This window comes from Ammospiza nelsoni, chromosome 2 (assembly GCF_027579445.1).
Source record: "Ammospiza nelsoni isolate bAmmNel1 chromosome 2, bAmmNel1.pri, whole genome shotgun sequence".
NCBI lineage: Eukaryota > Metazoa > Chordata > Aves > Passeriformes > Passerellidae > Ammospiza > Ammospiza nelsoni.
This window is the reverse complement of record NC_080634.1, coordinates 33,600,267-33,622,599: the sequence shown is the minus strand read 5'-3', so window position 1 is coordinate 33,622,599 and position 22,333 is coordinate 33,600,267. Positions and strand designations below refer to the sequence as shown.

The 22,333-nt window shown below is 43.2% G+C and overlaps 1 protein-coding gene across 7 annotated transcripts in view; it reads left to right on the top strand.

Annotated features, from left to right (window-relative positions):
- Window positions 1-22,025, top strand: part of PAK1 (p21 (RAC1) activated kinase 1) — a 71,517-nt gene extending 49,492 nt beyond the window's left edge. For all 7 annotated transcript variants that reach the window (XM_059491994.1, XM_059491985.1, XM_059491977.1 and 4 more), the window contains 11 exons: window positions 516-553; window positions 2,437-2,553; window positions 2,864-3,038; window positions 5,987-6,050; window positions 6,928-6,976; window positions 9,262-9,374; window positions 14,609-14,726; window positions 15,165-15,264; window positions 17,058-17,254; window positions 18,801-18,938; window positions 20,804-22,025. In XM_059491994.1, the coding sequence (XP_059347977.1) occupies window positions 516-553; window positions 2,437-2,553; window positions 2,864-3,038; window positions 5,987-6,050; window positions 6,928-6,976; window positions 9,262-9,374; window positions 14,609-14,726; window positions 15,165-15,264; window positions 17,058-17,254; window positions 18,801-18,938; window positions 20,804-20,890 (1,196 nt within the window). In that variant the 3' untranslated portion in view covers window positions 20,891-22,025. The remainder of the gene's footprint in view (window positions 1-515; window positions 554-2,436; window positions 2,554-2,863; window positions 3,039-5,986; window positions 6,051-6,927; window positions 6,977-9,261; window positions 9,375-14,608; window positions 14,727-15,164; window positions 15,265-17,057; window positions 17,255-18,800; window positions 18,939-20,803) is intronic.
- Window positions 22,026-22,333: the final 308 nt, after the last annotated feature.

Sequence of the window (22,333 nt, the reverse complement as noted above, 5' to 3'; positions counted from 1 at the left end):
TCCAGGGGGATAGAACCATGTCACCAGATCTGGTACTAATTAGGAAGGCTCCAAGCAAGGATAAAAGCACAAATATTCCCCATATGTGCCTGGATAGTCAAATGAGAAGCCCATCAGTTGACTTGTGGGGTCCTCTGTGCTATTCCAGGAAGTTTAGGTGGCTGAGACTGAACATTTTGCAGTCAGGAGTCAGCTGCAGTGCCTCTGCTGGGGACTTAGTCATTGATAATATTTTGTGTACATGGATGGAGGACAATAGTCACTCAGGTTTTGCTCTGGGCAATTCCACCCTCCTACTGCAGGGATTTGTGACCCTTGCGTTTGTCTGCATTTGTTTACCCTCTGTTCCTATATCTTCCAGGGTTCAGCTGGTTCTGGGAAGCTGGAGTGAGGGAGCTAAGTTCGGGAGCAGCCTTTTTGCCTGCCTTTTCTAAAGAGAGCTTGTTCCTTGCTCCTCTCCCCATTTTTGCTGCATTTATAACTCATTTATAATGGCATTATTATCTGTCTTTCAGATAAATCAGCCGAGGATTACAATTCATCTAATACATTGGTAAGCCTCACATTCTATCTTGGCATTAAAAAACTTGCAAAAACTAGTTAATTACTTGTAAACTTGTAGTTTGCTTAATGTTTTAAAATCTGAACTATGTATATTTGTATAGCCAGTTCATGTTTATAAAAACAGGTGTGCTCCTTTCACTTCTTTTTTTTTTAACTGGTGGGGAATAAAGCAGATGGAAGTAGGATTTGTAGTGAATTAGTGAATGGAAATTAGTGAATTAATTAGTAGAAATAGGTCTGTTTTCATAGAAGTTGGTCTTTTTCTACACCGAGAATTTGATAACCACTCTGCTGTCAAGTTTTATTTCTCTGTAAACTGTTTTATAACAAAGTTTATTTACTAACCTGTGAGGTCTGATTTACTAAAGCTAATGTTGGTTAACCAGACTAATCTCTAGCAGAACAGGAAATAAAAGGTTCTCCTCCTCTCTGCTTGACCTTTACTCAGTCCTTGCCAGGGCAGGCACCACTCCTATTTGCTTTGTTAGGAGACATGATAAATTTTTGTGTGTGCATGTGAGATAAAAGAAACAAAACTTTCAGTGTAAGATGGTTCATAAAACTCCACAATTCCCGCAGCTCTTGTTTTATCATGGCCATGTCATTACCTAGCATTGCCTTTTTTTTCTCCCTTCCAAAGGCAGCTTATTTAGATCTGATCATTTGGGACTCTGGAAAAAGAAACAGAAAATGTTTCTGCCATTGTTCATTATTACACATCATTATATGTCAGTCCTCAGAAGTTTCAATGTCTGAGGTTGGATTTTTAAGTAAATCCCGAGAAAAGCAATAGTTACCAGTCTACTGAGATATCCAATGCCTTCCCTCAGGCCAACCTTTAATTTTGGGGATACTTAGGAAATTCCCAGTACATAGCTTTTCCTTGTTGTTTTTGACCAGCTAGGTTTTTGTGTTATGTCAAGTGCATTTTGACAATTAATTGTCAAGATGATGATGATTTCAAGTATTTTAGGCTCAGTGAAATACTGTGTTGCTTTCCCCCTCTTTCTGAGGATTTTAATACTTTTCCCCCCACTACTCTTAGGGAGGTGATGATGCACAAACAGAACTGGTCTAGTGGGTTGAGGACCTTACCAAGTTTATTCTGAAATGTTTGTAGTGTAAAGAATGTTATGAACTTCTAATCCAGTTTCACATGCGTAAATTTAAAAGTGACTTTCATTCCTAATCACAGCATTGCAGAAAATTCTAGATAATTTTTAACCACTTGAAAAACTGTTTTTAAACAAAATAATTGTTCCTATTTTTCTGTAAATTCTTATGGGAAGTAATTTTAAAAGAGATTTGAAAAGATTTTTCCAGATTCTGCTTCCAAAATCTCACATTAATTAATTAATTCTCAATCACCATACCAGAAGGGATGCTAACCTGACCACCTAACTTTTGGAGAAACCATTAAGAGTTTGATGTGAATTCTGGCATTTAAAGTCTGAAATCTTCATGCTGAATGGTCAGGGTTTGAAGCAAGCAAAAAGCCCTAAGAGACAGTATGAATAGGGACAGATATTTCCAAACTTGGGTGTCCCAAAACTTGCTGGTCAGCTGTGTGGGTGTTGGGAAAGCAGTGAGAGAGCCCAGGTCTCCTCAGGTCCTTGGGAAGAGGGTTGCTGTCACTCAGGCAGATGGGGAGCTCTGTCTGAGCAGTTGTGTCAGGCAGTGTTGGACTGCACATCCATTTCCCATGAAGACCCAGGAACCCTGGGTTTGACTTTTTCAGACACTCTAACTCACCACCCTGTTCTGATTATTGCTTCAGTGCAATCTCTGTTAGCAGCTTAATCCAATGTTTGTGATTTTGTTTATAACGTGCGATTGGGTTTTGATTTTTGCTATTTGTGCAACTGCATGCAGAATGTGAAGGCAGTCTCTGAGACCCCTGCAGTGCCCTCAGTGTCTGAAGATGAGGATGATGAAGATGATGCAGCTCCACCCCCTGTGATAGCTCCACGACCTGAACACACCAAATCTGTGAGCAGAAATTCTCTGTTCAGCCTGCACTGCTGCAATCACAGTCAGGCCGTGCCTGTGGCTCTTCGTCCCTCTGCATGGCTTGATGCTGAGCCCTTCTTGGGAGCAGGAGGGAGGCAATGGGAGCCATTCTTCAGGCAGAATACCTTAGTGCTGTCACCTTCCATGTTGTGGGGGCACGAGTCCTTGATTAGTGATGCTAGTTGTTAACAAAGCAGCTATAGAAATGCATCCCTGACAACAACAGTAACAGGATGAATAGAAGTGTTTAAATCTTCACCTGACTTGTGTGTTTTTCCCAACAAATTAGATATACACCCGCTCTGTGATAGACCCTCTTCCTCCGCCTACCAGAGATGTGGCCACCTCTCCTATCTCTTCTCCCTCGGAAAACAGCACAACAGCACCCGATATGCTGGTCAGGAACACGGAGAAGCAAAAGAAAAAGCCAAAAATGTCAGATGAAGAGATACTGGAAAAATTAAGTATGTCCTTGTTCTCTAAAAAAGTTAAATTCCAGGTCCTGCTGTGTTGGTTTCTCAGAATGTCAACAAGCTGAAATGTTTCCCTGTTTTGCGATCCCTTACTGAAGGCATGGGCCCACAGTCACAACACAAAACTGGGGGAAGATGTAAGGGGTGAGCTTGAATTTAGACTGAGCCCCTGTGATACTGGCTGAAGTCTCCAGGGAGCTGCAGATCCTCAGGCTCTGCAAAACAAGCCTTGAATAAATAGCATCTATTTAACTATGAAGTCTGAGATCGTTCCACATCTTATTCTGCAGCTCTGAAACATGAATGATTACATTGCAATGTTAGACATAAGGTGTCTAAAAGATGGAGAGAAAATTAATGCATCCCCAAGTTTGCCTTCCTCAGTATCATGGTGTAAAGTGGCTTGGTTATTTTTAAGTGCTTTAACATTTTGTGGGTAGCCAAATTGGTGGGTTTTTTCTGAGAAAAATTCATCAAGTCTCTCAGATGTGTCCTCCTGTCTTTAACAGTTCCTACCTTCAGTGCAAGTGCTCCTCTGCTGCCTGGTGGTTTTGGGTTATGCTGTGGCATATCCAACAGCTGAACCAGCTCTTTGATGCAACTGATTGCTATCCTCAGCCTGGGCCAGGTTTTGTTAGAGCAGAGCATTTCTAATTCTTTGAACTACTAATCCTGTATTAATTACATCCATGGCTTGCTTGTCAGTTGACTGAAATTGTGTTAGCACCTCTATGATAAGGCTGGCCTCTGGTTTGAGGGTATATTTGTCAGTATTTCAGGAGTAAGAGTCTAGTAGTTAGATGAAGACTTAATCTGAGGCTATAACTTTAAAAAAAAATTAAAATATTAAAATGGTATCTGAGTAACTAATTTCTCTAAATAGAGCCTAAATTGACTTGATGGTTTATTAATTGGAACTGCTTGCTGTTAGAAAACTCACACCCATTGTTTCAAAACACCAACTTTACCAACTCAATTAGCAGAATTTTTGTATCATTAAGGATTCAAGACATTTTTGTGACCAGGCAAGGCGAGCAGCAACTGTGGCAGGAAAAAAAGTGCTATTCTAATAAAAATACACCCACTTCAGTCATGCAGAGAAGTGCAAGTGCTACTTTTGGGAGTGTTGGGAAGCAGATGTACCTTCTGACACCTTGCTTGCTCCAGGTGTCGGCTTCTATATGTGGGCTAGTCCCACATATAGAAAAATGTTATGAAGTTTTAATCTTTATTCTTAATCTAAGTAAAAATGTCTTTCCACTGAGGGCAGTGGAGCTGTAGTTGTGCAGAGAAGCATCCTTTGGATATTTTAGTTTAACTAAAATTATTAAAACTGTAAAGCAAAAATATATTTACACATACAAAATATGTGCTAAATGCATGCAAAGGTTAAAAGGAGGCTGCTCAATCCCTGCCTCTCAGCAGAAGCGCAGCATTGGTGCAAACATTAATGAATCCTCACCTGACTCTTTGGAAGGTAGGAAATACAGCATTAAACAGGGCAAAACTGGCAACTGCCACTTGTCACCACAGCATTTTGTCCAGTCCTTGCCTTGGGGAAGCATTTGCAGTCTGAGCTTGTAGCCTGTGTTAGGCTTTAAAGGAAAACTTCTGAATATTTGTCCAGAAATACCAGTCCTCAGGGCAGACAGCATTGCTTCTGTAATTGTGGAGTGGGTTTTGTGAAGCCAAATTTCTCTTCCTGCCCTCCTCTCCAAACATGGGTGATATTCCCTACTTCTACCTCTGTCTGTCCTAAACCCTCTGGGTTTGACTGCTCTCCAGTGGTGTCTGAAAATAGCCTGCTCTTGCTCTGCTTGCTACTGGATTTCTTGGCTTAATGGCCACGAGCAGTTTCTTTGCCAGCATTGATCTGTTGGGGCTCAGCCCCAGACCCTGTGAGAGCAGCACCGTATGTCGGCAGCTCCGGGGACTTGCAAGCACCAGCTCGGGTGCTGCTCTGCATCCCTTGATCCTTTTAGCCACCCTGGTGCTGTTAGAGAGGAGGCTGGCTCCCAGCTGAGCTCTAGAAATTGCTGGCTCTGGTTCCTTCCCCTAAAAAGGGTGTCATTCCTAACTCATAGGGGAGTTATCAAAATCAGTTTAAGTTTGCAGCCACTTGCAGCCCTGTGCTGTGGAACACCAGGCAAAGTGCTTTTCCCTTTGAGGAAGGCAATGAGAGACTTCTGGTTTTGGGAGAATGAGCTGAGGTGGTCTCAGGTTGGTCTCCAAAAGCAGAGGGATGCTGGTAACTGCTGCTAAAACCTGTGCTGCCTGTCAGACTCCTGGAAGAGCAGCTCAGCATTGCCCAGGACAGACAGGGGAGATTTGGCTCTGGAGGTTTGGCTCTTTACTTTCTCTCCTGAGTCTTGCAGCCCAGTCACTGGGTCAGTTAATGGTTGTGGTTGTGCTGGTAGAAAAAGATCATAAATGCTTTTTTTTGTTGCTACAAATTGTCATGCTGTAGGGAAATCTTTGACTAGTTTTATAACAGACTGTTGCCTTCAAGATGATTGAGAGCCCAGCTCCAAATTCAGAGACATTGCAGTGCAGGGACATCTTAGATCATCCAGGGTGTTAAAGCTGGGAGTGTAAGTAGCAGGTTTCCAACAAATTACTGTTTTTCCATATGTCAGGCCTGTCTATCCCCATCCTGCACCTAGTAATGACTGCAAGTGAAAGTTAAATGTTCTTAATGTGTGTGTCCCATCATTTCTGGAGGGAAGTTCCTGATACAGGGGAATGCTGCAGCTGGGATAATAAGTGAGTAAATAACTGAGGACTTCCTTGGTGTCCATGTGTCTCTGGATTTCTGATGAGTGGTTCATGAGACAGAACCTACTGTGGTCAGTGGAGCTGTTCTTACAGTTAGTTCTTGTAGCTGTATGAAAAAAGTCCTTGAAAAAAATCCTCTTTTTTTTTTTTGTTGTTTTTTATAGGAAGTATCGTTAGTGTGGGTGATCCAAAAAAGAAGTACACGAATTTTGAGAAGATTGGACAGGGGTAAGTATATGCTTCTTCTCTGGCCTAAACCTTTCACTTTCATATTCTAAGAAGAATTCACTGAAACCAGGCTAAGTTAGTTTGCTGGAAGGGCTGTTGGGGATACTTGGGAAAGTTTCTTTTGTTTGGTTGTTTATTTATTTTCTTTGTTTTGTTTTTGTTTCTGGCTGTTTTGCTGGGTTCCACATCCCCCCAAATCTTTTCCTGTTCCCGGCAAAGTCACAGGGACTGAGCTTTTGTGGAATTGTGTTGTAATATAAGAAATTATGCCATTAGATGATCAGGTTGATAAATACAGCTACAAGCAGGGAAAGAACTGCAGGACCATCTTCAGTGTACAGATTTGCTTCTGAATCAGCTCTCTCAAGGCATGTGCTGTGCTCCTCTGAGCAAGGTAGGGGGGAAGTAGAGGTTGTAGGAGAGACTGTACTGAGGCACAACAGAGATCTGCAGTCAGATCCCTGTGCTGAGGCTCAAACTCCTGTTTTCCTCACTACAATGCCCCATTTGTTTACTTCAGCTGATCCTGTTGCTCTGTTATCATGTTGGGCATTCTGCAAGCCAGGATAGTGTGGTCATGCCACTTGAAATGGAATAAACTCACAGTCCTACAGTTTGCTGGTTTAGCAGCAAGGGTTTGGATGACCGTAGTGTTCCTTATTAGGAACTTTTCTTCCCATAAATCCTCTGGCTTCTGCCTCAACAACAGTCTTGTTCAGAAATATTTCAGATTATGTTTGCCACTGGAATTATTGCATGTAAAGGAATGGGATTGAGAGCACTTCAGAGACAAGTGGGAAGGGGCATGTGTTAAGCTCTCACTTTTACTTCGAGATACTAACAAATAATTTCTTTTTCTTTTCTCTGTTTTGTTTAGAGCCTCAGGTACAGTTTACACAGCAATAGATGTAGCTACAGGACAGGAGGTAAGTGCTGCCAGAGTACCACAGCAGTGGATTTTGGATCGTGTCCCAAAAGTTCAAGTTGATGCTACAAAATAAAGACTGTCTTTCAGGGATTCATGACATCTTATTTTTAATGAGGTCTTTACTTACTAATGAGACATGGTTGAGTGGTCTGAGCAGAGAACTGGAAAAAATGACTTCACAAGTTTTGATTACTGAATAATTTCATATTTATAAAGATTCTTTCTGTTATTGCAAAGGCTAGAAGCAAATGTTTGGACTGGGCAGGTCCTCAGGAAAAGTTTCTCTCCTCTTCCTCAAGATTGCTGCCTGTCTCCATACAAGCTCTTATTTGCCCTCTGCTCCTTTGCTTCCTGCACTTATAGGACTTAACTTGGATAGAACAGACTTTAATTGCAGACATCCTTTGCCCACTTACTTTCTGTCCTTGAATTATGAGACAAGGAATGCCTGTCTTTTCTTTTTTTCCCTCACAAATATTAAAAAGTGCCATACTTACTGCTGGCATCATAAATTAGTAGTCATGGATATACAGCAACTGTGGAAACTTTTATTTCTAGATGGAGGATTTTTTAAAAGATTAAAGTCTGTTATTCCAGATATATTTATGGAAGTCTGCAACAACGTGTGTCTACTTTGCATTTGTACAATGTAACAGTTATTCACCAGCAAATTTCATAATTATACTTTTTGCTGAAATTCCTTCTCTTCCTTTTTCAGTTCCTGAAGAATTAATACACTTTAATTGCAGCCTTTAAGGAAGGGTTCTTAGATTTATTTTGAAGCAATGACAAATTTTATAAGAGGGGGAAGTTCTTTGATAGTTTTCTGCTTTCTTTCTGGACCCCTTCGGTGACTCCCATGTGAAAATTTGAACTTTTGTATTACAACAGACTTTTAAATCATTCCCATTACACTAGTGTGTTCAGGCCCTGAATTTTTAAGTCTGCATTTGGGATCACTGTAACTTTGTAATGCTGTTCCTTGTGCCTTTCTGTGAAGTACACTGAACTCAGTGCATGGAAACACTGGGAATTTCTCTATCTGCATAAAATGCCTTCCCTTTCTTCTTCATCTTTCATTCTTCTCTCTGGTCTTGTACAAAGAGCAGCCTGGGGTTTTGTTTTTGTCTTCTTAAAGTACAGCCCTCATGAGTACTGTGGAAAAGCAGCATGTCTGTCTGCTCTTGCCTTCTCATGTGTTGGGATTTTTCTATAGTCTTCCCTGCTATACTATCAAAATGCTAATTGTATCCATCTATATTGGCACTCTGTGACTTGGTTTTTTTTAATCCTTGCTTTTGTGAGTTACTGTAGTTGCTGGCTCCAGTTCATTCACCCAGGCCTCTTTCTCTCCATGTAGCAGTTTTGTAAAGCAGTTTTGTAGTTTCACTTCATTCCTTTTGCCTAAATATTGTACCAAAGGCTGTTGAGTTGTAACCTCTATGAATTATCTCTGCCTCCAGCTGTGCTGAGCAGGTTTACTATTTGAAAGAGCCTCTGAGGGCCAGGGGCTCTCACAAAGTACTGGTAGTGTGGAAACTTGAATACAAGAGTTACCAACCTGTTGTAACTCTTCCTTCCTGCTCTTTGCATACATACATGCAGAGCAGGCATCCTAAAACAGGAAGAAAGTTACTAAACCAAAGGGTTGCAGCTGACAAATCCATCCCTGTTGCCCTTCAGGCATGACTGGACATAAAGCTGACTCAAATTCATTTATTTTCAGCCTTTTATCTTAACATTGGTGCTTCTCTCCCCCAGGTCTAGTTGTGACAAAAGAAATAGAGTTATTACCTTGAAGTACCAAACATGGTTGTGTTATTTACCCACCCTACTTTAGATTTCTAGAAGGCAAAATTTGCATGGTAACAGGGAAAAACACCAAAAAATTTCCAGAAAGATCCAATTAAAAATAAAATATATAATAATCCTTTCAGAAACAAAAAGTTTACCACTCCATACCAGAGCAAGGGGATCTCTTCTTTGTTACCAAGAAGCTGTCGATGGGAGGTGACTCTCCAGCTGTGACACTAAAGTCCAGTATGAAAATGGCAATTCCTCTTGTTCTTTTTTTCATTATCATCCATCATAAGTGGAAATGGACTGGCTGCAGGAGCCTGCAGAGTTATGGAATGGTAATTCAGTAGCTGATGATGAAACAGTGACCTCATGATCCAAAGGTGTTTTTCCTCCCTCATGTGGATGTGGGACTAAATTGACTGGTACTGGCAGGTTTCTGGGGGCTCCTGCAATAATGCTTTACCTGATCTCTTTTCACTGCAGGTTGCAATCAAACAGATGAATTTGCAGCAGCAGCCCAAAAAAGAACTGATTATTAATGAGATCCTGGTGATGAGGGAAAACAAAAACTCCAACATTGTCAACTACTTGGACAGGTACGTCAGTATTTGCAGGGCTCACAAAGGGACACTGGAAAATGCTTTCTTGTCAGTGTCTTAAGGGTTCCTGGCTCAGCTTAGTGCAGGTGTAGGACAACCTTGCACTGCTTAAAGCATTGTGGGATTGTGGGTGGCCTGGCAGTCTTTCCAGAATGAGAAGAAACAGCTATCTGAACCAGTGTTAATGGGATGTCTAGGCTCTCTTCAGAGATGCTGGTAACTAAGGTCCTGTCAGGACTTAATTTTTCATCTCTCTCCTTTGCCAAATTTGACACAACAAACTTCCTGCTTATTTCCTTCCTGTTACTAAAGGAGAAGTAGATAGAGTTTGAAATGTATTATTTCTATTAGCTTTCCTCTTTTTTTTCTTCCCCACTGAGCAATGCTGGTGTTCTGCTGCCAGAGGAGCAGACTGCTTGCAGGGTTAGATGCAGTGCAGTCCCTGTGACTGTCCATGAGGTTTGTGCACAGTAACATGACAGCAGTGAGGGTGAATGGCATGTAGCACATAACCTGAAGTCTGGGGAGACCTCAGCACAGCTTTGCAGTACTTTAGGGGACTTTTAAGAAGAGGGAGAGTGACTTTTAAGGCAGTTAGTGATAGAGCAAGAGGGAACAGTTTTCATACAAAAGAAGGTAGATTTAGGTTAGGTATAATGGAGAAATTCTTCCCAGTGAGGGTGGTGAGGCACTGGCACAGGCTGCCCAGAGAAGATGTAGCTGCCCTGGCAGTGTTCAAGGCCAGGTTGGATGGGGCTCTGAGCAGCCTGCTGTAATGGAAGGTGTCCCTGCCCATGGTTCCAGGTTTAGAACTAGGTGGCCTTTAAGGTCCCTTTGAACCCAAAGCATTCTGTCATTCCATGATGCTGAAAGCCCAGCAGGCAAAAGCATTTAATGGTGGCTTGAATTCACCATCAATATCACAGTGCTGCCTTGTGTCAAGCCTGTGTCACTCACTTGTTAAAACTTTTGCTAGCTCCATTTGAGCTGCAGCAAGATTTTCAGTCTGCTGCACTCAACATGTGAATGTAGCAGTTCTGATGAACCACAGGTTTGCCTTCTTGTAAGGGTAAAGACTGCTTGGATAAGGTGGGCTGCAGATTTTAAATTCAGCAGCTTGGGTTTTTTGGAAGATACAACAAAGGGATGTGACCTAGAATCTCTGGAAATTTGAGAGAGGATTTGCACACTTTTTTTGCTCTGCACGTATATGAAGATCTAATCAGCTGTTTCTTTAATAGGTTTCTTTTGCAGACTTTTAATATCTTAGCCAAAAGAGGTGGTACTTACAATCTGCAGCAGTTGATTTGCTGAATTTTTGTGTTGCTGTGTCCCATACATAGCTGTAAAGAGCTACTTTGTTGAGGAGACAGAAAATCTGCTCCTGAAATTTTTATGACAGAGGTGTGTGTGCAGGGCACACACCCTCTTCCTAGAGAGAGGAGGGTGTGTGCCTAGTGTAAAATGAAACAAGTGGTTAAGAATTGCAGCTGGGCTAGAACTGTTACTTTCCTCTGGCTCATTAGAGCCTTTGTTTTGACAAAACTGTTTGAGAGCCAGGCTCTTCCCATTAGAGAGCGTCGCTGTTTACGTTCACTTCCCTTGCCTAGCCAGTGCATCCCAGCTGCAGGATAGCTCCATGTCCTGCTGTCTTGTTCAAACTTTCAGCAACAAAAGCTGCTGCTTTTGTCCTCCACTTTCACTAATCTTTTTCAGAGGGATTGGCTTTTGTTTGAGTGCTGCACATGGACAGAACAGCAACTGGGATGAACATGGGGGTCCTTGTGCCTATTATGCCACTTCAGTTCTGCAACTGCAGGATTCTGTTGCTGGGGAGCTGTGTCCCTCCTGCCCAGCCTAAATGTGCTTATGCTTCCCAAGTGCTGAATAAAACTCATATTTGGATGCCACTTGTTGGCTTCTGCCTTCTGCTGAGGGAGGTGGAGGAAGGATGTGCTGATCACTGCAAGGCCTGGTTTCTGCTTTGTGGTTTTGTTACAGTGTCTGCCTTTCTGAGTCCCTAATGGGAGCTGCAAGGTAGTTATTGGCATAAACCAGCTCTCTCAGTTCCTGCCCTTGTGCAAGGGTTTCCTGTGCTTTGTCCTCTGTTAACTGCCTGGCCTACTTGCTTGTGGTTAAGCAGCTTTTCTGCTGCAGCCATAGTGGCCAGAGTTGCACAAAGGTGTGCTGTGATATTTAGGATAGTGACATGGCCTATTTCAGCTGTACTTAGGAGCTGGATTTAGAAGCATCTGGCTCTGAAGACAGTGACATCAGTCTTCTGTACAGACAAACAGCCACTTGTGCTGAGTTACCTGCTGGAGGTCCCAGAAAGAGGCCCTGAGTCCTGCTTCTAAAATCAGCCATCTAAACACAGGCTTCAGGTGCCCTATGCTAGACAAAGCAAACTCCTGCCCTTTAGTTTTGTTCTGAACAACTCCTTAACTTAATAAACCCCCAAATGAGTGATAGCCTTGTTTACCCCAACCCCAAACTGTAGTAAGGATGGATGGTCAGTGAATAAAGCTGAAGATGTGAGACAGTCATGCTACAAGAACACACTGGTTTCTTCCCAGGCTAGATTTATGTTTGCATGTTGGAGGCAGGTTAAAATTCTGTAATGAATGAACTTGGACTTCTGGGCAACTCCAAATTCCATCAATTTCATCAATAAAGGATGTGTATTTGTGATGGAGAGGGCTTGGTGAACAGCTTCCTAAGGTATCCAAGTGGAGGCTGAGGAACACCTTACAGGATCAGATGTTGGCTGCCCTTGCAGACCGATGAAGAGAAAGCTGTAGATTTCCTCACAGATTTTCATCGGGTTTTTCTTACAGCCATCTTGTTCTGGAAGGTGACTGTGGGTGACAATAGTGCTGTGCCTGATGTCACATCACAGCAGCGTGTAGGTGTATGGGCTTCCTGGTGGTGTCTCTAGAACTGCTGAGAGAGTGGGTTTGAGTCATGCCTGCAGTGGGCAGCTCAGTGACTAAGCCTGGCAGGAAAGTGGAAAGATCCCTGAGACAGTACCACCCTGGACTGACATTCCTTTGGTGGCAGCTGGCAGGGAGCCACTGTTAAGTTATCCTCTCTGTGTGTTATGTCAAATCTATCAATTATTGAGTTGCCAGGATCTTGGCACATGTTTGTGGCTGCTCATGGCTCAGCTTTGGTTTCACAGTGTGGTTCTTGGCTCGCTCCGTCTGTTTTGGCTGCAGAGAGATACCAGCTTGCTCCCAGCATGTGGAACCTGAGATTGTCATGCAAAGAGCTCATTCTGCCCTCATTCTTACAGTCAAGTGCATTTGAGCTGCAGAGAATGCTACTGGCAGTAAAGGGAAACCTTGTGATGTCCATGGTGGGTGATGTGTTGAGAGGGTGCTGATAAAATCTGCAGACAGCCTGATTTGGCAGAAGTGAAGAAGTAGCTATGGCATAGGGGCAGGAAGAAAGAGTGTGGATGGGGTTGGGCTTTCAGAGCCCAACAGGAAGTTAATGACCCACAGAGTTAGCAGAATGCTTCTGAAAGCAGTCTTGCTGCTCCTCTCTCACTCAGAGGGGCTGCTCTGCAGGTGGCACTGCCATTGCTGGGTCTGTAATGCTGGGAAAACAAAATGCCAGTGCATCAGCTTCTGTTCCATAGTGGAGTTTGAGACCTTGGCTGCAGGAGCACAGCCCTGTGCCCTTGGGCTTTGTACCTTGGAAGAATCTGCAGATGGCACCTCCCTACACAGCCCTTAGCATCAGCAAGCCAAGACACCCCCTTTGTCTCTGGAATTGAAAGCTGTCCATAACTGTAACACTACTGTCATCCAGGTGCAGCTCAGGCCATTATTACTATTTAGGGGGATTTTTTTCATCAACTTAGTGTTGTCAGTGTGTCCTTTGGGGGTAGATGCCACACTTTGCTCACTCCTGTGATATCTCTCATCTCTGTCTACTTTCCATGCCAAGCTTAATGGCTTCTTTGTCCTTTACTGTTCCTTTCTACCTAGCTGTTCCCTAGTACCTATCCCAGCTTTTGCATTTGGCTCCTGCCAGATCCATGCCTCAGTAGGATCAGTGTTTTATAGCAAAGCAAATGTGTCCTTGATGAACTCTAATGCCAGATGAAGCTTTTTTTTTTTCTCTGTCCTCTCACTTTTGGCTCATCTGTCCACTCACTTGAAAAATGAGAGGATAGGCTGAAAAGGTGGATTTTCATACTGATGATTCCTTCCTTCAGGAATGTGTCATCCTGATGTATTTATTGGTCGTGGAAGTTTGTGTTGATGGACCCAAAAAGGGCAGAAATAGTTGATGGTTTTTTGGGTTTGTTTTTTTTCCATTTTTGTTTTGTTTGTTTGGGGGTTTTTAAATTATTTTTTGTTTGTTTTTAATGAGTTATTGCTGAAGTCTTCATCTCCTGTCTTCCACTTTTAAACATGGGTACACACACACTCAGCAGAGAGGAATATCCCAAGTGACTGAGAAAAGCCACTCTCATCTCAGCTGTCTCCTCCCCATCTTCCTATGAGCCTTTTTTAGAAAAGACCTACCTTTTGGGGATTTCCTTTTTTATTTTAAGTTTTTAGAACTGCTGTTTTTCCCAATAAGATGTACTCTTTTGCCTTTATGAATGGTTCTGAAATTTTCAGACCAAACCACAAACTTGTTTGATAATATGGAAAAGATTGAGGTGATTTTCAAATGCACGATGCTTAAAAAAGAAGTGATCTGTCATGATTGGTTGTGGGTAAGCATCTTTTGAGTCACCCAGAACTGTCCCCGGGCTGAGGCAAAGCAGTCAGTTGCTTAGGACAGCAGGATGCCAGAAGTAGTGAAACAGCCCTCAGCCACCTCTTCCAGTGCAAGAGCCACTGCTGTGTGCCAAATATCGGGGTTGCATGCTTGGGCCCCATCCTTGAGTAGGAGCTCTTTGCCTTCTCTCTCAGCAGCAGGAGCAGTGATTAAAGTCAGGTCTGCATCCTTTCCATGGCAGAAATACTCAGCCTTGCTTTTATGGACAGGAAACTTGTAGCCAGCTCTCCCCCTACATCTCTCCTCATCATTCTGCACTCACCCTTCTCTTTGGTCATTCAGGTTGTGATCAGATGCTCCCATGCACAGAAGGTACCAGGAGTATGTGGTTCCCCAATACTGTTAATAGCAGCTCTTGTTTTTATTGCACTTGTAAGAGAGCTTTACAACCCTGTGCATTCTGAATTTAAAATGTGGCTTGGGCTCTTCAGTTACCTTGTAGGAGAAGAGCTCTGGGTGGTGATGGAGTACTTGGCAGGAGGCTCCCTGACCGACGTCGTGACGGAGACCTGCATGGACGAGGGACAAATCGCCGCCGTGTGCCGGGAGGTGAGGCAGCACCCGGAGGGGGCTCTGCTTGGGAATGGGACATGGACTTCCCACAGCCTCTCACTGACTCCACGGAAATGCTTCCAGCTTCTGTAACGTGACAGTCATTCTTTTAGAGGGTGGATTTCACCTGTGAGGATGCAGCATACAATGCTAATGCAAGCCTCATGTTTCACCCCAGAGGCAGGAACTAGAGTGGGAAATGGGGGTGGGATCCTCTTGGTTTTGTCTGTTCTTCAAGTCTTTTGGGACTAACTTGTCCTCCTACGACCTGTTGATCCCAGTGTGACATCTCTCTGTGGCCCTGCACATACTGAATATATGAAAGGTCCTGACACTTACTACCAAAAATGTACAGTCTGTTTGAGTCCTTCAGTTGGCTAATTGTGACTGGTGAATCATTTCATGCACAGTAAGAATATCTCAATTATTTTTCAGTGTCTCCAAGCCCTGGAATTCCTCCATTCAAACCAAGTTATTCACAGGGACATCAAGAGTGACAACATCCTGCTGGGAATGGATGGCTCTGTCAAACTAAGTATGCAGGGAACATTACTGCTGATGATTTGTCAAACCATGCCAGTTATCTGCTCTGGGCCAGGCATTTTAGGGAGATGGGTGTTTGAGGTGCTTGATGCTGTCATGACAAACAGCCTGTAGAAATGCTACTGTAGATACTTCTGTGGCATTTGTTTTAATGGAGATTGGCAAACACAAATCCTTGTGAACTGATACCAGACTTGAAGTGAGGCTCGGGCTTCACTTAGCTTTGGGCCATCTGTTTATGTGAACTAAAATAACAGTATTTTAATGCTACTCCAGTCCAGAAAGCTGGGTTGGAAGGTGTAAGGCTACAAGTCTTTATTTATGAGCAACCCCTTCAGTCTGGAAAATACTGCAGGTACTCAAGGGCCAGGGGAAGTGGAGGGAGGATTGAAAACTGTGTAACTAGAAATAATTTAATCTTACAATGCCAACCCAGACTGGAGCCTAAATGTTGTTTCCTCCTTGTGGTATTGCTAGTAATGAAAATCTTGAGACTGTTCTGCCTGTCGGGTGCTAAGGTAGCTGTTGTGCTTGTCATTGTCCATGCAGAGATAACCCTGGAAACCAGTGAATTATTATCTTCCACCTATAGCTTTAACAGAATGGTGCTCCCTTTTTCTTCCTCTCAGTTCTGTTGGCCAGCACCCAACAGGCATAAATAAATCTATTTTTGTCGGCAGCAACAGCAGATATGACTCAAAATTCACAGAGTGCAGATATGCTGAGTAAGGTGGGGTTTTTTACACATAATTGCTTTTTAAACTAAAGCTGAACTTTGATAGAGCCAGGTCTCAGGAGCATTAGCAATGAATAACTGATGGGGGCCAAAGTGCTCTATTCTTATGGAATAGTTTCTTTAAGCACAGCATGCTGGTGCCAGGCTGTAGTTTAAAGTTAGAGAAATCCCTGTGGATATGATGCAGTAACCTTCTGGATCTGAGCTGCTTGTTGGCTCTGCTGGAAATTTGCCCTGTTTATGAACCATATGTCCTTTCCTGGTATTTACCCTTGATGAAAACTCAGCTAGGAATCAGTTTAATTTTCATAATTCTTCCTAAAATTAGACCTGTGATGCCATAGGGGGTCAGGATGGGCAGTGCATCTTGCTGTGTTGATTCTTCTGGGCTCACAAGAAGAGCCCAGAAGTTTTCTTTTGGTGAGCCAAATACAAGTAAAACATAGGGTGCAGCAGTCTTTGTATGAGGCCCTCCATATTTCTCTCTATTCAAAGAAAACAACCAATATAAATTTAAGTACTTTAAATTTAATTCTGAACACTCTTTGCTCTATAAAATAAATGCTTCTTGAGGGATGATATGTCTACAGGGGAAGTAATACCCATGGACTGCAAATATCACCAGACATTGCAGCCTGTGGTCAGGGGGGTGTATCTAGTTCAGTCTTGCATTAATTCCTGTTTTCACATACCCAGGAAGGGTCTTTAGACCATATATTACATAGTGTGGAACATCTGTGTAATGCTGCAACACAGGTGAGTGTCTTAACTTCGGTGTGTGGTTATTTCCTGATCACCATCTTTCACACAGACAAGTCAGCAGGTCTGGAATCCTCATGGCCTCAAAGAGCCAGGTTTAGAAACTTAGCTCTAAACACCATCCTCTGTGTTAGCCACAAAACCACTCCTCCTGTCACATCTGCAGCAGCAGCACACCAGACAGGGCAGCAGGGGGAAGTGTACTGTAGCTCTGGTGTCTGTAAGGGTTGTTTTTGAAGAAACTTGCTGATTCCTATGTCTTTTCCCTCCACTCTATTTTAATTTTGCAGCTGACTTTGGCTTCTGTGCCCAGATCACTCCTGAGCAGAGCAAGCGCAGCACCATGGTGGGCACGCCGTACTGGATGGCCCCGGAAGTGGTGACGCGGAAAGCCTACGGGCCCAAGGTGGATATCTGGTCCTTGGGGATCATGGGCATCGAGATGATCGAAGGAGAGCCCCCCTACCTCAATGAGAACCCTCTGAGAGTAAGAGAGTGCTTTTCTCCTCAGGTCTTCACTAAGCTGCTGGTGGAGCTGAGCTCATGTGAATCCTCTGGTGTGGTTTCATCACCTCCAGCCCTATCTAACTCAAATGATCCTGTGGCCTCCTTAGATGTCATAATGAGAAAACTGAGATAGTCTTACTAAAAAACCATGGTTTGCTCTGGGTAGCAGAGGTGTGGGTTCTTCTATGAGTCAGATCATGCCCACTCATAATTTCCCATTTTTTGGGATGCTAATAGAGGCAGAAGTTCTACCTTAAGGCAACAATGCAGTCATGTCTCAAAACTTTCTACCCTGGGAATGAAAGAATTCTCCTCTGAGAAACCTGGTGTAGTGGAAGGTTCCCTGCCCGTGGGAGGAGTATTGGAACTAGGTGATCTTTAAGGTCCCTTTCAACCCAAAGAATTCTATGTTTCTGTGATTCTGTTGAGTTTTATTCTAGTACGAACTTTTTCCTATGGGCAAATTTTTCCTCCTTGCATGCTCCAAGTAAATTCAAAGTGTCATAAGCCTTTAGACAGGGCTTAAGTCTCCTGATGTCTTTCCTTTGTTTAATTATTAACAAAAGGAGATATGCTGTCAGCATGTAGGGACATCACTGCTCTTATTATAAGCCAGATTTATGGCTTTTTCCCTGGTTACACGGGTTCGAGGGATCTAGAAAAATTCTGTTCAACTTTTTTTTTTTCCCATCTCTTGCATTGGAGGGGATTTTTGGGACAGAAGTGTAGCAGCCAAGAAGACTATAAAGAGTAAAACAGTACTGAGTTAAAGTAACAATACTTTGGCTTCATTTAACTCAATTTTGCCAATTCCCAGGCTACCAGACTGCTCCCATGGGACATGTTGAGTGATGTGCTCAAAAAGCCTGTATATTAAAAAGTCTCTGACAGATTTCTGTTTCTTTTGAAAATTAATCCAGGAAGTTTCTCACATGAAATCCTGAAATGGATGAATTTTGAGTCTCTCAATTCTCAGAGGAGGATGTACGTGAATGCATTATCCCCAAGCAGTAGCAAAACTGCTTTTTTCCTGCAGGAAAGATGCCCAAGGGCCTGCTGGGCATCCTTTGTGAGGAGCCAGCTGCATCTTTATAGTGTTGATGTTTTAGGCCTTGTGCACTCAGGCAGAGTACCAACAGAAAAAATCTATTTAGTCAGGGTTACCTTCCCATGAGGATATAGTCATTACAGGAGTAGTGATAGAGTCGTGCCAGTTAACTTCCCTATGTAAACAGGGTCTGGAATGTTGGTTTTGTCCTTGCAATCTCCTGAGAGGGCTGCAGGATCCCAACCCAGATTACAAGGGCAAAACAATAAAGGGTTGGATCTCATCCACAAAAAAATAGGGCTGGCACAGCTATTCTGTTTGCTGAAATGTTGGCATTGATTAGTGACCCTGATAAGGTGGGGTTTTTTTCCTCCCTATTGAACTGTGGGGAGGGAGAGGAGAAATGGGTGTTTCTAATCCAGAGGTGGAATCTAATCTTCATAACCTCCTGTTTCCTGGGTGCTTGTTTTTGTCTCAGGCCCTGTATCTCATTGCTACTAACGGGACTCCAGAACTGCAGAATCCAGAAAAGCTTTCACCCATATTCCGAGACTTCTTAAACCGCTGTCTTGAAATGGACGTGGAAAAGAGAGGCTCTGCAAAAGAGCTGCTACAGGTATGTGATGGGGAACAAGACTGGGACAATATAATCACACAGTCCTGAGTGAGGCCAGGCTTGGGGGTGAGATCTTGTTTGAGGTCTTAAATACTGCACCAGCTGAAAGCACAAAGGTAAGGTAGCCTCTCAGGGGGAAAAATCAACTGAAAACCACAGCCCTCAAAGAAAAATCCATAATAAAGTGATAACAGACTGCTCCCTTTCCAGTACTGGCTACTGGCAGCAGCTGTGCAGCGTGTTCTGTGTCCAGACTCAAACAATAGCTGTGTCCCAGGCCTGCCAGAGCCCCGCTGTTCCCATGGTTTCTTCATGTGGCTGGCCATGACATCTGAGTGTGTTGTCCTGTCATGCTTGTTCCAATTTGGACAGCAGGAAGGCTTCTAGCTATCAGATATTCTGGCTGTCTTCTTTTGGAAGGAGGGATCACTAAGCTCTTTGAAGTGTTCATGGCTTCAGTTAACTGGAGCAGTTCACTTTTACACATTTTGCCTGATACTACTCCTTTGAGAGATGATGGAACAAAGCTTGTGAGATATCTTTATTATAGAATGGCTTGGATTGGAAGGAACCTTAAAGGTCCTCTGGTTCCACTTCCCCAGCCATGGGCAGGGACACCCTACACTAGACCAGGCTGCTCAAAGCCCCATCCAGCCTGGTCTTGAACAGTTCCAGGGATGGGGCATCCACAGCTTCTCTGGGTAACCTGTGCCAATGCCTCACCACCCTGTAATCAGATATGTCACTGAAAACCTGGTGTAAGTCTGAACTCACAGTGAAAGCTGAGAACCAAGCTGCCAGGATTTTTATCAGCATGGATGAGAAGTGTGTTTTGTGCATTCTTCCTGTCAAATTTGCCACGAGTCTTTATAAAATAGATCTGTGATCAGGAACACTCAGATCTTAAGAATTAGACTGTTTCAATTTTGTTTTCTTTTCTCTTCACTAATTTGTGTAGTGGCTCAGACTTGGATGTGTCGCTGCCTTCTGTAACTATAATGAAGCATAAATGTCTGACAATATGGTAGTAGCTGAAAGATCATTTTTTCTTCTGGACTTTTCAGTCCTAAAATATCAGAAAGAAGTTATGTTCTGTTCCTCAGTGCAGGAGAACATTCTGACTGTAACACTTCAGCCTGTTATTAACTGCCTTGTGGCCACGGAATTTTTACTTTTCATTTTTTTCCATCTCTGAAGCAAGTTGCTTTGGATGATTGATCCCTTCTGATGCTTAGAAGTCTTGTGGATTATTGTTGCTTTTTGTTTTCAGAACAGCTTGTGGACTTGACCTTCACTCCCACCTAAGAGTTGTTTTGATAATCAATATTGTTTTATTTAAAGAAGAGCACCTGTATAGGAGAGTGAATGGTGCTGTGTTGCAAGCTCTGTGCTGCTCTCCCAAATTTCAGCTGCTTTGCAAATTTCTGTTATCTGGTAGAAGGCCAAGGCAATGCTTTCTCCAGACCTGTGAAAATGGGGAACAGGGAAATGAGAGGTGATTCCTGCACGGAGCCCTGTCCCTTGTGTCTGAAACCCATGGGTTGATTTTAGTACACCTTCTTTCACACTGGATTTCACTATAGATTTTGCAGCTTTATAATTCACCGGGGGAATTTGCTGAGTTTTGCTCAATCTTGAACATATGCAAACATTGGATAATTTAGCATGTGTTGGGTGCAAATCTCTTCATCGCTTCAGGCAATCCCCCAAATTTTGTCATAGAATCCAGAGCTTCTGGATTGATGTAGTCAGAGACTAGAGCAGGTTCTCAGATTTCATATGGGTTTAGGTGAAAATGCTTGGAATAGCCACTTCTGGAGCATACTCGGAAAAATCTAACCATTTTTCCTTTTGTTTTGTCCTAGCACCAGTTCTTGAAAATTGCAAAGCCTCTATCCAGTCTCACTCCTCTGATTATTGCGGCTAAAGAGGCAGCCAAGAACAACCATTAGAGTGGTGAAGTCAACAGAGTCATCATGTCAAGACTTTCAGATATTCATTTCAGAGACTGAATTACTCGCCCTTCTCCCCTTCTGCTCCTTCTTCACAGGGGTGTTGTTAAAACCTTGACTTGCCCTGGAGGGTGGCAGAGGCATTGTTCACTGTATGTGGAAGGGCACACAACAGGACATGGCTGATCTTACATGGTGAACTGTCCCGCCATCTTTGTGATGGGGACAAGAGGGGAAGAACATTTTGTATGGGTGAGAAGATCTTTCTGAGAGCGTCTGAACCTGACTTACACGTAGTGAAGCCAGTTTGTTTTCATATTTCTTACGGTGTTTATTTTTAAAAATAAGGTGGAGCCTTACACCATGTTTATCTTATTAAATTAAATCTTCTGCTGGCTGCACTTTGCCTGCTTCTGCCAAGCTGCTGTTACACCATGGAGGCTGCTCTGTGCTCCGGATGACTCGAGGAGGGGAGGAAGCAGGCAGCAGCACTGGGAGCAGCTGTCAGCTGAGAGGGGAACCAGGGGGTGAAGGTGCATCCCTCCTGCAGCACTGCTGGATGCTTCAAGGAAGCTTGGACAAAGCCTCTGTGTGCTGCCTGCAGCCATTGAAGAACTCGATTTATGGATGATCTCTTTGCCAAACGGTGTGAACTGCCCCCTACTCCCCCTTCCCCCTTTAGTGGCAACTCTACTAGCTAAACAAATCTCAAATAATTTTTGTTGTTCTAGGAAATAAATCACAGGAAGAAAATGACAGAGAGCTCTTTTAGGGTTGTTTCATCAGTGCTGTGAGGCTTTTTAGAGATGCTGCCCTGTGTGATTAACAAACAGAGCAGTTACTATTGTAAAGACAAGATTTGCCCACAAAATATGTTGAGAACTCTTGTTTCTTAGAGCAAGTCCAATGGAAAACAAACTGATGATGGATGCTGCTTTCTCTGTGGAGATGTGGGGACACAAATTTTTTGAAGTGATGGTTTCTTTATGCTACTGATTCCTTGGGTTGCCCATAGTCTGTAACAAACAACAGGAAATCTGGAACTACTAGAAGAGGGACTGGTTGTAAACACTGGGCTGATGTTAAACTGTATACTGATTTTTTAATAAAGTGACTGCTGTGTTTCTTAACTTGGGGATAGAGGAGAACTGGAGAATTCACTGTCACCAGACAAGTCTGTCATTGCTCATATGATCACCAGATACTTGGATGTGTTGGATGAAGTAATTTAACCTTGTTGCTTACCTCTTCTGCAGTCCTGGGATAGCAAGTGGCTCCCAAGGGCCACTTTACACATAGTGAAAACCATACAAAAATGTGTATTGTAACTGTGGGAGCTGCTTTTCTGTACTGCTCTGGTCACATATGGGATGAGTTTAAACCTATCCTGGAGTAACCTCTCATCATTCTGTTGGACAGAAATTCATTCCTTCCTGCTGAGAT